The sequence below is a fragment of the Mauremys mutica genome, chromosome 18 (genome assembly GCF_020497125.1).
Source record: "Mauremys mutica isolate MM-2020 ecotype Southern chromosome 18, ASM2049712v1, whole genome shotgun sequence".
In the NCBI taxonomy this organism is placed as follows: Eukaryota; Metazoa; Chordata; order Testudines; family Geoemydidae; genus Mauremys; species Mauremys mutica.
In genome coordinates this window covers 16,167,454-16,182,535 of record NC_059089.1, presented here as the reverse complement: position 1 = coordinate 16,182,535, position 15,082 = coordinate 16,167,454, and the positions used below count along the sequence as shown (strand labels likewise).

At 55.8% G+C, this 15,082-nt stretch overlaps 1 protein-coding gene across 1 annotated transcript in view; it reads right to left on the bottom strand.

The window, feature by feature from the left end:
* Window positions 1–15,082, bottom strand: part of ENG (endoglin) — a 56,918-nt gene that overhangs the window by 11,327 nt on the left and 30,509 nt on the right. The window contains exons 4-10 of the mRNA XM_044992389.1: window positions 11,561–11,717; window positions 10,628–10,793; window positions 9,553–9,691; window positions 8,392–8,566; window positions 7,392–7,534; window positions 6,941–7,081; window positions 1,908–1,946 (exon numbers count right to left, since the gene is read on the bottom strand). Coding sequence (XP_044848324.1) covers window positions 1,908–1,946; window positions 6,941–7,081; window positions 7,392–7,534; window positions 8,392–8,566; window positions 9,553–9,691; window positions 10,628–10,793; window positions 11,561–11,717 — 960 coding nt within the window. The remainder of the gene's footprint in view (window positions 1–1,907; window positions 1,947–6,940; window positions 7,082–7,391; window positions 7,535–8,391; window positions 8,567–9,552; window positions 9,692–10,627; window positions 10,794–11,560; window positions 11,718–15,082) is intronic.

Below are 15,082 nucleotides of genomic sequence, written 5' to 3'. Positions count from 1 at the left end.
GTCCTGGCCAGTGACTCGAGGAATGGGGCTCCCGGAACCTGCCTGAGACAGTTCCTGCCTCTCCTCGCTTCACTTGCTGCAGGTCCCGCATCCTGAGGAACCCTTGGGCAGGCCAACCTGGCAATCAGCGGGGAGCCGGGGTAGGTGGCAGCCAGCTACAAGTTTCCAGTTTGCCGGCTCCTGAGCCAGTGGTGACGATTTGGGGGTCCTGTCTGCTTTCATGCGTGGTGGAAGGCCTGTATGTGTGCGGATCCCTAGGTGTCAGTGGGATGGTGTCACTACAAGAAGGATGTGGAAAAATTGGAGAGAGTCCAGCGGAGGGCAACAAAAATGATTAGGGGGCTGGGGGCCACATGACTTATGAGGAGTGGCTGAGGGAACTGGGATTGTTTAGTCTGCAGAAGAGACGAATGAGGGGGGATTTGATAGCTGCTTTCAATTATCTGAAGGGGGCGGATTCCAAAGAGGATGGAGCTCGGCTGTTCTCAGTGGTAGCAGATGACAGAACAAGGAGTAATGGTCTCAAGTTGCAATGGGGGAGGTTTAGGTTGGATATTAGGAAAAACTATTTCACTAGGCTGGTGAAGCACTGGAATGGGTTACCTAGAGAGGAGGGGGAATCGCCATCCTTAGAGGTTTTTAAGGTCAGGCTTGACAAAGCCCTGGCTGGGATGATTTAGTTGGGGTTGGTCCTGCTTTGAGCAGGGGTTGGACTAAATGACCTCCCGAGCTCCCTTCCAACCCTGAGATTCTATGATTCTGTGATTCTATGTCTCTGCCAGGCCAGAGACAACGGCAAGTGATCAACATTCAACCATCGCCTTGCAAAGGCGAACACCTCGGGACAATGGGTTTGGTCTAGCTGGTTCCTCTTGTCTGAAGGGAGGGGGTTTGAGAGGAATGGAAGTTCCCGGGAAGAGAACGAAAGAAGCAGGAGCCTCTAAAGGGACTCACCCCGGGGGAATGGGGAGCGACTAGGAGAGAGTTTGCACCAGGTTAAGATGAGGGGCGGGAGGCTGCGGCAGGGGCGGGGTAGGCAAAGGGTGGCAGCCCTGGCCTGCCAGAACACAGGTGATCCCCCAAGGCCCACAGAAGCAGGCCGAGCTAGGGAGGGACATGGCGTTTAGGGTGTTTTATTGTTTTGGATGCGCCTGTGATTTGCATGATCCAAGGCAAACAGCCTGCCAGTGCTGGGCTGGCAATGTGTGTGCGTGTTGACTGTGTCACAACTGCATGCCCCTGAGAGAGAGAAACTCTAAACCCAAAGCTTCACACCTGTACGGTGAAGTTCTGGAAGAGGGGTGTGTTTAATTACCGGGGTCAGGGCCATGCCCAGAGCGGTTAGGCAGCTGGACAATGGGTTCCAGCCCCCAGACGGGGCTGCCAGACACAGGGTCTGTGGTCTGAGAGTGTGCCTAGGGACCCCGAGATTGGGGCAGGGGCTGGACTCCATTCAGGGTCCAAGGGCTTGAAACACCGGGGATCCAGAACAGCAGTGGCTCAGATTCCCTTTGCAGCAGTCCTGATGAGTGGCTGGAAGGGGGCACTCGCTGGGATCTGTGACACCAGTCAGTCCCCAGGATGGTAGAAATCTGTATGGCCCCTGGAACAGGGCTGCTCTCTGCTGTACCACTAGAACTCAGCTGTCTCAATCACTTGTAGCTTTCACTTCCCCTCCGGCAGGTTTTGTTGTCAATCCCCTATCAGGGCGGGAGGAAGGAAGACTGTTCCCTAGTCACCTGGATTTCTCTGGGGCAGTGGGGAGGAGCAAAGCGTGAATGAAGGAAAGAATCCTCCCGAATCACAGCCTGGGACTCCGGCTGTCCGGAGGAAACGCTCCAGCCCCGTTTCTCCTCACGGAAACAGCTTGGAGACTTGGAGATTAAAAAACAAGCAACTCCTCTTACCTCAACTTTCTCCAGCGATGAAGCCAGTGTCAGGATCAGCTGGGAACACAAAGAGAACGGAAAGAACGTGAGACTCTGGTGAATGGCTCACTGACTTGATGCAGCAGATAGTGCTCTGGCTCCTGGTTCCCGAAGAGCCGCGCGTGGCATCTCTCAAAGGTGGGAGCCAATCATTTGGGGTAGAAAAGGATGAAAAGTCCAGAAGACGGTGTGGTTTCTAGCCACTGGGTTCACTGTGCAGCTTTGCATGCTGGGACATGCAGTCTCCGCACGCCGCCTCTGTATTAAAGACAAAAATGGCAGCTGCGGCCTACTTGTCTGCAAGTTCGGGTGTTGCTATTGCAAGGTCCTGAGCAGCCTCAAGCTCCAACAAAGCTAATGGGGGGTTGAGGATTCTCAGCACCTCACCGAATCAGGCCTTAGTGACTAGCACTCGGTTGGGCTAGGGTGGGGCACCCCGGCCTGCTGGAGCCATGGGCAGCTGGAGACACACCGATGAAGATTGGTCCTTTACTGGCATTGCCTAGGAGTGATGTGAAACACATGGACCATTCTGGAAGCGACTGAGTCCATTTTAGCTGCGTAACACAGGGGTTCTCAACCTTTTTTGTCCTGAGGCCCCCGCACAACATGCAATAAAAACGTCACGGCCCACCCGTGCCACAACCGCTTTTCTGCATACAAAGGCCAGGGCCAGCGTTAGGGGGTAGCAAGCAGGGCAGTTGCCTGGGGCCCCCACGCCACAGGAGCCCCCACAAAGCTACACTGCTCAGGCTTCGGCTTCAGCCCCATGCGGCAGAGCTTCGGCTTTCTGCCCTGGGCCCCAGCGAGCCTAATTCTGGCCCTGCTTGGCGGCCCCCCTGAAACCTGCTTGCAGCCCCCCCAAGGGGCCCTGGACCCGTTTGAGAACCACTGGCTTAACGGACGTAATGGCCATTGGTACTGGGTACCAGCCCAGCCTAGCCTGTCATTACCAGAAATTGCTATTGATACTAATCATAGGACTGGAGGGGACCTCGAGAGGTCAGCTAGTCCAGTCCCCTGCACTCAAGGCAGGACTAAGTATTTTTTAGACCATCCCTGACAGGTATTTGTCATAAGAACATAAGAACATAAGAAAGGCCGTACCGGGTCAGACCAAAGGTCCATCTAGCCCAGTATCTGTCTACCGACAGTGGCCAATGCCAGGTGCCCCTGAGGGAGTGAACCTAACAGGCAATGATCAAGTGAACTCTCTCCTGCCATCCATCTCCATCCTCTGACGAACAGAGGCTAGGGACACCATTCTTACCCATCCTGGCTAATAGCCATTTATGGACTTAGCCACCATGAATTTATCCAGTCCCCTTTTAAACATTGTTATAGTCCTAGCCTTCACAACCTCCTCAGGTAAGGAGTTCCACAAGTTGACTGTGCGCTGTGTGAAGAAGAACTTCCTTTTATTTGTTTTAAACCTGCTGCCTATTGTCCAACCGGCTCTTAAAAATTCCCAATGACGGAGATTCTACAACCTCCCTAGGCAATTTATTCCGGTGCTTAACCACCCTGACAGTTAGGAAGTTTTTCCTAATGTCCAACCTAAACCTCCCTTGCTGCAATTTAAGCCCATTGCTTCTTGTCCTAGCCTCAGAGGTTGAGGAGAACAATTTTTCTCAATCCGCCTTGTAACAACCTTTTAGTTACTTGAAAACTGTTATCAGGTCCCCTCTGTCTTCTCTTCTCCAGCCTAAACAAACCCAGTTTTTTCAATCTTCCCTCATAGCTCATGTTTTCTAGACCTTTAGTCATTTTTGTTGCTCTTCTCTGGACTCTCTCCAATTTGTCCACATCTTTCCTGAAATGTGGCGCCCAGAACTGGACACAATACTCCAGTTAAGTCTAATCAGCGCGGAGCAGAGCGGGAGAATTACTTCTCCTGTCTTGCTTACAACTCTCCTACTAATACAGCCCAAAATTATGTTCGCTTTTTTTCCAACAGTGTTACACTGTTGACTCATATTTAGCTTGTGGTCCACTATGACCCCCCAGAAACCTTTCTGCAGTGCTCCTTCCTAGGCAGCCATTTCCCATTTTGTATGTGTGCAGCTGATTGTTCCTTCCTAAACGGAGCACTTTGCATTTGTTCTTATTGAATTTCATCCTATTTACTTCAGACCATTTTTCCTGTTTGTCCAGATCATTTTGAATTTTAATCCTATCCTCCAAAGCACTTGTGACCCCCTCCCAGCTTGGTATTATCCACAAACTTTATAAGTGTACTCTGTATGCCATTACAGCAACTCCTCACTTAACGTTGTAGTTCTGTTCCTGAAAAATGCAACTTTAAGCTAAACGATGTTAAGCGAATCCAATTTCCCCATAAGAATTAATGTAAATTAAAACCTAATTTCTTAGGTTCCAGGGAAATTTTTTTCACCAGACAAAAGACTATATATATATATATATATATATATATATACACACACATACACACAGTATAAGTTTTAAACAAACAATTTAATACTGTACACAGCATTGATGATTGTGAAGCTTGGTTGAGGTGGTGAAGTCAGAGGGTGGGATATTTCCCAGGGAATGCCGCACTTGGCTGAGCCCTCAAGGGATAACAGATTGTTGTTAATGTAGCCTCACACTCTACAAGGCAGCATGAATGGAGGGAGGGGAGACAGCATGGCAGACAGAGACAGACACACCGTGTGTGAGAGAGAGATGCGCATTGCTCCTTTAAGTACGCTGACCCCACTCTAAGAACATTGCCTTTTTAAGTAGATCAGCAAGTTGAGACAGCAGCTACTGCCCGCAAGCTCCCTCTGTCCTGAGTCCTGTTGTGTCCACCCCCGCTCTATGGAGATGGGGTAAGCGGGGGGCAGAGCAGGGGGGAGGGGACACCCTGACATTAGCACACACACACACCTCACACAGCAAGCAGGATGCACCTAGGAGCAGCTCCAAGGCACAGGGCAGGAGCAGCACATGGCAGTGAGGGAGGAACAGCTGAACTGCAGCAATTGCTAGCCTGCTGGGCGGCTGCTGCACAGGAAACTTAGGGGAGCAGAGAGCTGATGGGGGGCTGCCGGTCCACCCTGGTTCCAAGCCCCCACCAGCTAGCTCCAACTTCCTGCAAGCAGTGGACAAAGCAGGTGGCTGCCAAACAACGTTATAAGGGAGCATTGCGCAACTTTGAAGGAGCATGTTCTGTAATTGATCAGCAACGAAACAACTTTAACAGGGAGGACATTAAGTGAGGAGTTACTATAGCTAAATGGATACTCCATGGATACTAATGGATACTCCATGGCAATTCTGACTGGCATTAAGGGTTTGTCTTCTTTTCTTAAGGGCCTCACACCTTCCTCAGGCCATCAGCCCTTGGCTTTCCTTACACACCTTTGTTAATTAACAGGCCAGTTTGGATCCATATCTTTAACGCGAGGCTCCAGTGCAAAAAGCAACTAGGCAAAAAAGGCACCTTCTTACTCAGCCAATTTGCTCCCTGCATGGAGAGACTCATAGCTGCGTATTCTAGTGACAAAGATACACTACAGCCATGCAGATCCATACAGCGCTGAGAGAGGGAGCTGGAGGCTATTCCTGGCTCATGCATCGGCAAGAGAATGTTTACCAAGGTGCAGTCAGACTGCAGGGTTGGCAGGCAGATAAAAACAACGGCTTTTTTGCTTAAAAACTGAGTGCATCTTATAGAGAAATGAAGTGAGAGTCGGCTCCTGCGAGTGAGTGTTTGGGGTTTGCAGGCAGGGTCCTTTGGGAGGCAGCTTTCCAGGGCAATAGACATGTAAGCACATTTATGCCCAGGGGCGGCTCTAGACATTTTGCCGCCCCAAGCACGGCGTCATGCCGCGGGGGGCGCTCTGCCACTCGTCGGTCCCGCGGCTTCGGTGGACCTCCCGCAGGCGTGCCTGCGGAGGGTCCGCTGGTCCCGCGGCTCCACTGGCACGCCTGCAGGAGGTCCACCGAAGCCACGGGACCAGCAGATCCTCCGCAGGCATGCCACCGAAGGCACCCTGCCTGCCGCCCTCCCGGGGACCAGCAGAGCGCTCCCCGCGGAATGCTGCCCCAAGCACGCGCTTGGCGTGCTGCGGCCTGGAGCCGCCCCTGTTTATGCCACTATATAAATAAAAATTGCCATGGTTCCTTAGCTGTCTCAAGCTGCTCAGCTGGGGTCACTTGCCATGAATGACAGCTCATGTAGGTCTCATCCCAGGAAGGCAATGTGATTAGTTCATGCTACTTGCCCAAATGTCACTTCCGTTAGCAAAGCCAGAGCAGACAGCCAAGGGCTGTTTAGCAGGTAGCATTTCCCACCCAGTCCCTCATTTTGACCAAATCTGATTTTTCCACAGTTACTAGGAGCCTAAAGCAGCACCCCTTGGGTTGGGGTTGGGGAAGTGGCAAGGTGCAAACCCATGAACCATCTAACAGCAGGGCTGCTGAAGTGGAGAATCTGAATTGGCATGTCGCGCAAGCCGCCTTGACTACATCCTGCTACCCGAGTGGCCCGCAGCAGGATTATTAAGTCTTAGCCTGATTTTCAAAAGTGCTGCGCGCCCACGGCTGACAGTGTCTGATATTAGAGTTATTGGTGAGCAGCTATTCTGAAAATCAGGCCAACATGCATTAGAAAAGGGGGCTGGAATTAAGTGAAATACCTGCTGGAAGGCCAGTGGCTAAGAGCCCGAGTCCACTCCCACTGAAGACACTGGCCAAACACGCATTCAGTGGGGGCAGAAATGGGTTCTAACAGTCCCATGCTGTGAAATACACCAGGACTTTCCTTGATGCCTGAAGGTGACAAAGTCTCAGTGAAATACACCTGAAATCTCTGCCCAAACGAGGACGGCAGATTAATACCTTGGCGAGTCTGTACAGCGGGAATCTCTGCACTGGGGGGGAGGGGCAATATCTCTGAGCAACAGACCAGGAATCAGTGTGCTGGGGGTGGAGCAGACGGTAACACCAAGCCGTTCACATGGATAAGAACGTAGACGTTAGCCCCATGTGGGACTATCACTGACCTTATTCCTGGCTAGAATTCCACTCTCCAGTTTGGTGTGGCAGTCCCCCAAATACCTTTTCAGCACAAAGTGAGTTTGGTTTTGTTCGGCTCTGCAACGGGGGTCTTGCAATGTGATATCCGTGATGTAGTCATTTAAATCCTAAGAGAAAGATACCAGTGTATCCATCACCTGTTACAGGCGGCATCCCAGATCCTCCCCCCCCCCCCGGCACCCCCTGCTTGTGGAAAACATGTGGTTGGTCTCTCTGTTGCTTCTCTCCCCCCTCCATAGGGGCAGAGTAAGGCAGAACCCTCTGACCCCCAGCATCCAAATGCTGGAGACAGGAAGAAACCCAAAGCCCAATTCTGGAAGGTGCTGAGCCCCTTCCCCCAGGTCCCAGTTCTGTTCCCACAGTTCTGTCCGGAGCGTGTGATTTCTCAAGCCCGCGCTCTTCAGCTTAGCCACTCACCTTTAAGTTCATCTTCGGCACGACTATCTCAATGGAGTCGTCTGTGCACTTCCACGGTGGGAGCAGATTGAAAACTGTTTGAACAATGTTGACGGTCTTGAGGTGTTGTGCAGCTGTTGGTGGTGGAGTCTTCACTTCTGGTTCTGTAGAAATCAACATCAGGACAGCATTGGGCAGGGGCTGGACTGGCTCATTTCCTTCGGCAGCGGAGGGAGGCTATTGGTATCTTAACTCACTGGGATGACGTCTTTGCAAACTCAAGAGTAACCCTCACAATGCAGGTGGTGACAGAACCCAGAGGGGCTGATCTAGTGCTGGGGAAAGGGCCAGACCGAGCTCTGGAGAGTGAAGTTATCTTGATGCTCAGAACAGGTACGGCACAGGCAGTAGCAGGGCCAACTTCCCATACGCTGCCCCACCAATGGGCCTTAGCTGGAGAGAGCCATCTCTTGAGGGCGGAGGGCTCAGTGCCCATGGCCCAGCCAATTCCGGGCACTTCTGTTGAGGCTGCCAATAAGGGGAACAATTTGTGCGACTTCTGATGTGGACACTTGCTCACTGGGATCTGGGCTGAGGCCACCAAGCAGCCACCAGACGACAACATCTCTTAGCGACTGCTGACCTGGGCTGGATCTGAGCCAGTGACCACGGGGGTGGGAGGCTCGGCAGCCCATTCCCAACCTCCTGAGCCACGTGGCAATTTTGCCCGTGGGGCCTTTAGGGAATGTCTACACTGCGATTTAAACACCCGTGGCTGGCCCATGTCAGCTGACTTGGGCTCGCACTACAGGGCTGTTTAGTTGCGGCATAGACCCCGCAATGGGTCCCAGAGCCTGGGCTCCAGCCTGAGCTCGAATGTCTATGCCGCCATTAAGCAGCTCTGTAGCCCAAGCCCTGTGAGCCTGAGTCAGCTGACCCAGGCCAGCCACCGGCGTTTAATTGCAGTGTAGACCTCAGAGCCTGGCTGACAACTGAGTCGAGTGGCTGGGCAGAGACTCACCACATCTGTGCAGCTCAAGGGTCACGTGGGTAGCAGACGGGATGTCCGTATATGAAGCTATGTCATCAAATCCTGTCTGGTGGGCCAAGCCGATCAGGCCCTGCTCGCTGTCAGGGAGGACTCTCTCATCCAATAGCTCAGAGAAGAATGTGGTGATCCGGTATTTCCCAGACGCCTGTGGAGGGAGAAGAGAGAGGAGTAGGAGGGAGGGAGATAGAGAAGACAGGAATTGATGTGCTGGAGGGTGGTGGTGGCTGCTAGCAAGCTTGTCTGTGACCCACAAGCAATCACAGACCTGGCGGAAGCTGAGGGGCGTCATTTTTCAGTCAGGTTCAATGACGGCACAACCGGGTGCCTCCTCTGCAGCCTTTCTAGCCCTTGCCAGCCTAAGGACAAAGCCTGCAGGAGCCCAGGTGTTCCGCGTGGTGACGTGGCACAGCCCCCGGCGCGTCATGAAGCCCCTTTAGCAAAACTAAAGCTTGGCTTTGGGAGAACAGGGCCCCAGCTCTGTGAGAGTCACCAGGATAAGCCAGTCTGTTCTGATGCCGGGATCCCGGCAGGACCCAGGCAAGCTGCAGAAGGCCAGGCTGGTACTTGGAAAGAGGCGGCTGTGGAGCACTCCAGCACTGGGGATTCAATAGGTGGCACTAATGGTTAAAATAGATCAAAACAGGAGGGGGCGCTCTCACCGCACCAGCCAGAGATGGGGCGCTGTAGGGGAGCGCTGCTTGCCCAACCCAGGGAGAGGAGGGGAAGCTGGGTTCCCTCCCCCCACTCCTTTTTACTTTAACCTCTGTGCTGCTGGCAGGTACCACCTTTCATCTGAGCGCCGGCCAGAGGTCCTGGCCCCTGGTAGCCTTTCAGCATCCCAGGATGCTTGTCACAGAGTAGGGTTGTTAAGCCCGTTGCCCTGGCCAGATTCTCACTCAGATACAGTCTGCTTCCCTAAACTCCTCCTGCTGTTTCAGTTGGACACAGAACTCTTCACTCCCCATCCCGGCTTGCTCTGCAGCATGGCTGTGTGCTTTGAAACAACTGCTGGGTTCCACCCCAGAGGTGGCTGCTTTTCAGGTGGGGTGGCCCTCCCGCCCCGTGAACATTTTGAACTGAAAGGCATCACGGAAATATGAGCTCTCGATCAGCATTTCTCTCCTGCCTTACCATGATGCTCACGGTGCGTTGCGTATCAATGTTCCAGGTCACGTTGGCTTGGCTTTGGAGGATCAGCAGTATTTCCAGATCCTGCAGCGGCTTTGCTTCAGGGCAGACCACGGTCACCTTCACCTCCACAGGCTGAGAGCTACAGCGCAAACCCCAGAATAAACCGATGGGCTCATGAACCAACATGGCCTCCCCCGATGGTTAGTCCACAGCTGGGCCCCCCGGACAGACTCCGACGGCAGGCCTCTTCTGCTAACAAGCCCTCCGCCAACTTCAGGGCCTCTTTTGCCAACAACAAAATATGCCACGTGCTCCTCTCGCTCTGTCCCTCACACACACAGAGAGGAATCGCTGGAGACTGGCTAGAGTGGGTGGTTTTCAAGACCCTCCACACCTTTCCCAGCCCTACAGACCTCCCACCCCACTGGCCTCAGAGTTTCCCTAGCCAAGCCCCCACTTAACTAGGGGCTGTCCCCCTCCATCAAAGAGGGAGATACCCCACACCGCTCTGCACTCTGGCCTGGGCCCTGACAAGGTGCCATCCCCTTCCAGAACACACCCCGCCCCAGCACTCTTACCGCTGCTGGGCGCTTGCCAACAGGCAAAGCAAACCACAACCCTCCTCCAAATCACCCCTATCCGTCCTCCTCCTTCCACTGATCCCCGACACCCGCAGCTCCGTCCCCAGAGCTCACAGACCTGAATCCCTCCTCGAGCCTCGCCGCCCACCCTCCGACCAGCACAACTTCTCCCCGGGCCGAGCCTCGAGACAGGCCCTCGGCCCCATTGCTGGGCCCCAGCCAGCGTGTGTGTGTTGCGGGGAGGGGCTCCCTTCCTAAGCGAAGTCCCACTGCAGACACCGCCTGGCAGCACAGTGAGCTTAGCTAACCCGCAGTGCGGCTCTCGGCCCAACGACTGGGGCTGCCTCTGTACGAGGCGCCCCCTTTCCACCCCTCCCTCGGCTAGGGAAGAACCTGCCGCCAGCCTCAGGCGTACTCTGATGGGGAGGCTCGGCGCAGAGAAGGCTCCGACCCCTCCCTTCGCGAGAGGACAGGGTTGAAAGCACATCAATTACCTGGTCTCCGCTGGGCCTTGCTGCACGCGCAAGATGTGAGCCTCCTTCCCCTTCTTCGCACTGGGGCGGGTGCAGCCTTTAACCTCTGGGACTAAGAACTCGGCCTGTAGGTACCGCCGGGCATTGAAGCCAGGCTGCACGATGCAGTTCTCTGGGCTGCTGGCATCTGGGTGAGAGAAGAAATATCATCCGTATGCTCCAGCGTGGGGAGCTCTGCTGAGCTGCAGTGACCTCCCTCCCCTACCTCGCAGGGGCTGGTCTCCAGGCCAGGGTGTGGGACGGACCTTGGACTTCTGACTCGGGCTCCCACGCCCCTCACGGCTACGCTGCAAGATACTGAGTCCTGGTAGACATGGCCACAGCTCCTGCTGCGCCGTGGCCCACCGCTCCCTGCGTTCCACGAGCGTCAGCGCGGCTGGGTTTAGACACACCCGGCTCTGAGATTCTCAGCGGTACCATTTGGTATTGAGGAGTCTTGTCTATAGCATCCTCTTCTTCCCTTATCCACTCAGCCAGTGCTTGACTAGCTCCAAGCCAGCTCCCGCCAGCAGCGCTCAGCATGCACCGCTGCTTGCGAGGGAGCGCACGCTGCTGAGCCGCCAGCTGGCAGGGACAGGACACTGCTGGGAGGAAGTCCACAGCACTAATAAAAACAAACCTGCCATGGCCTTATTAAGCCGTCAATGAAAGTCGAAGCCTGAGTCGAGAAACGTGGCTTTTCACGGTAAAAATGGCTCGTTTCTTTTAACAGTCTAACTCCCCAGCGACGGCCCGCCAAGGAGGCAGGGAGCCGTGTGCTGCCCTGAAACACACCCCCTGCTTTGATTGTGTGAACCAGCGCGACAGCTGGGTACGGGGGAGCCTTCAAGAGGTGAGAGCCCATCACCGCACTGTGGATGCCAGCTCCCAGCCCCGAGCCCTTCCAGGACCCACCTTCGCCCACTCGGAAGTGGATGTGGTGGGGATTTTCCAGCTCGGTGAAGGAAGTGATGTTATCATAGTGGTCTTTCATCCATTGTACAAGCTGCTCACCACTGATCTGCTCAAAGGTGGAGACCCCGCTGCCCGTGACTCTGTAGACCTGGTTATTCTGAAAAAAAAACAAGCCAGCAATAGAATGGACACGACCGCTCTGTCTGGTGACTGGGCTCCCTGCTGGGACACCACCAGAGCCCCACATCCCACCAAATATCAGGCTAGCGCCAAACGCCCCATTGGGTCCAGGGGACCAGGAAACGTGCTGCTCTTTGGAACTCAGGCCCAAGGGTGACCAAGCAACCAGACCCCGAGACCCCACAACGTCCCTGGCTGCGTTGGCAAATGGCGGCACACATGTAGGCAAGGCCCTGCCCTGGCTGCCCGGCCGGCTCGGCCCAGCGCTCCCGGGGATGATTAGAGCCCTGCGAGGGGGTCTCTCCTCAGACACCCAATCCCAGCGGGTACCACACAGGCAGCCTGGCTGCGCTTGGGTTCTGGCGGCCTCACAGGAAGGCTGAATCACCTGGCATGGCGCTGGGATTTTCCAGGAACATTCAGCGGAGCCGGCGGCCAGCCTGTCTGAACTCCGGGGTCACCTTTGCTGGGTGAGCGCATGCCGGGGAAGGGGGCCAGGAAGCGGGAGCCAGAGCTGGGCTGGCCCGTCACTTCCCCCAGGGCAGCGCGTGGGGGGGTCAGTGGAGGGGCCGCTGGCAGGAGTGGTGCCAGGGTCGATCTGATAGCTCTTTGCACCCTGCCCCTGCCTCCGCCATTGTCAGCCCGGGTTATTATTAGACACAAATAGGAAGGAGCTGTAGTTTGCTAACAAAGCTCCCAGCCCCAGCCAAGCTCACTGGAGCCAAATCCCATCCCTGACCTTCCTCCAAACAGGCAGAGGAAACAGGAGCTTTTTCAAGTTCTGTGCGTCACTCGCTGCTCAGACTGGCCCTCCGCTCAGATCCAGGGCCAGAGGGGAAAGCCAGCCAGGGCCGCGTACAGTGCCTGAGCCGCAGGGAGGGGCCTGCCGCAGCGGCAATCGGGCGGGGGGGGCGGGACCTGAGCGAGGGAGAGGGCGCGCTGTGGGAGGCAGGGGGATACAGGCCAGCTGGGGGAGGGGTGCACTGCGGGAGACAGGGGGCTACAGGCCAGCTGGGGGGCAGACTGCGAGTGGCCCAGCCTGCCCCAGGTGTCTGGGGTTTTGAAACCATTTGCAGCCAGAGGATCTCTCCGGCTCCCTGTCAGGTTCTCTCTCCTGCACCCAGAGGCTGAGCGCTGCGCTGGCTCCTCCACGCAGAAGCACAGTCCAGAAGGGCTGGCTAGCGCCTCCCATCCCATTGCTCCTCTCCGCTGCACACGGACCCCTCACAAGGGTGGCTCTTCGCAGGCTTTGCTAACCTGTTGCCAGCGCATCTCCTGACTCAGCCAGAGGGAGACAGAGAGACGTGGTACAGAGCCCGGGATGTACCCACAGGGAGCCCCAGGAGGACAGAGGGCCGGGGACCTCCCAAGCAGCAGGCCAAGCTCTGGTTTAGGCTGGCGGGAGGATGAACCCAGCTGTTCCCTTCATCCCCAGCAAGTCCTCACGCAGCCCTTTGAAGTTCCACACACCCCACGGCTTCTGCGCAGCTGCCTGGCGCCCTGTGGCTGTGCTGGCCTGGCTCCCAGGAGGAGGCAGGGGCCCAAAGGCCCGGCAGGGGGCTCCCTAACAGGAGGGCAGTCGCAGAAAGGGGATGAACGCAGCTGGATGGGGGGGCCCCCGGCAGTCAGGGCTTCCCACGGCGCGAGACGCGGGGAAGCCCCCCCAGAGAGCAGCAGGGAGGCAGGGCTGCATTGACCCGGAGCTCGGACCCACTAACCACAAACCAGGAGATGATCGGAGCCTTAGCAAAGCATCCACATGCCCTGTGCCGCGAGCACCAGGCCAGGGCTGTTGCTACGAGCTCCCGCGAGCGCCCTCCTGGCCCATGAGCCGATGCTGCGTTGCCAACATTTCCACAAGGGGTCCCCCTTGGCTGTGCAGACGCCTGTGTCCCGCCGGGGAGCCATGTGCTGCACTGGGAAGCACTGCGGGCTGGGGAAGCTAAGCGTGTGTCATCACTTTAAATCACCATTGCAGAGGGATGAAACCCGGCTCGGCAAACCAGCTTCCAGTAAGCGGTGCTGGGCATATGGAGCTGAGTCCAAGGCCTGCTACTGGCTGCACAGGGCTCAGGAGCTGGCTGTATGGGGCTCAGGGGCCCCCCTTCCGCCTTGCTGGGTGCATGGGGTGTTGGTCTCCCTCTCAGTGGGAATATGGAGGTCAGGGGCCCCTCTTTCCCTCCCCTATGGGGTGTATCGGGCTCAGATCCTCTCCTCTGCAGGACAGGAGGAAATATCGGGCCTTTATTAACCATAAAATCCTCCCTGCATTGTGAAGCCACCTCTGGTGCCAAGTACAAACCAGGTCGTGACGGCTGGTGAACAGCCTGGACGTGCCCCTCCCTGCCCGTGGCACCCCCCACCCCCCCGCTGCCTGACTGCCAGCGCTGACCTGCAAGAGTCCTTTCGTCACCTCCTGCCCTAGCCCTGCATTCCTTCCAGTCCCTGGCCCCAGCCCCACCGGCTCCCCCCCGAGGGGGGCAGGACTTGGCTTCTCAGCTGGGGATGTTCCCTCAGTCACTTGGAGGCAGTGCACATGTTTCCGATGGGGGGTCACATGCCATCTCTGCTGTTTGTTAGCAATACTAATGGGGCCTGGGGGCTTGGTTTGGAATTTGGAGGATTTCTTCCAGCTGGGGCAGCAGCCAGCAGCTAACTGGCCAAGAACTCCCCCCTTCCATGGGGCCCATTGCTCAGCCCAGCCAGAGGAGCTGAGCTGCTCTCTCCAGATGCCGCCAGCTGTTTGCGTCCCAGTCTCACAAGAAAACACCCAGCCAGACAAAGGCAAACAACAGGACACAGGAGCCAGAAAGACTGAACGAGAGACCGAGACCGAGACAAGACGGAGACGTTTCCTTCTCCCCTTCTTTCACGCCCTCCTCCTCGCCCTCCTATCCAGGGCACACGTCTGTGTTGTTTTAATAACATGGCCCTTCCTATAAGGGCCTCATTGCCCCAGCTGTTGTCTCTCCCTGGGCAAGGGGAGTTGGTGTGGAGTTAGTCAGGGACCGGCACAGCCTGCCAAATTCCCAAGGGAAGCAAAGCCAGATATTGGGGGAGGTTAGGGAGTCAAGGCACCAGCACGTGTTAGTGACAACGTTCATGCTATTGACTGTTACCATGCAGTGCGGTAGTATGGTCTAGTGAGTAGATCCAGAACTCCTGGGTTCTATTCAGAGCTGGCTCTTCAGATTGTCCAATCAGCAGCTCTGTCTAGCTATGGTGCTTATATGTCCTTCATCATCCTTTTACCCAAGTGCCTCACAATCTCTAGTTTAGCCTCACAGCACCCCTAGGAAGCAGGCCAGGGCTGTTCCCCCCAGTTTACACATAGGGAACTGA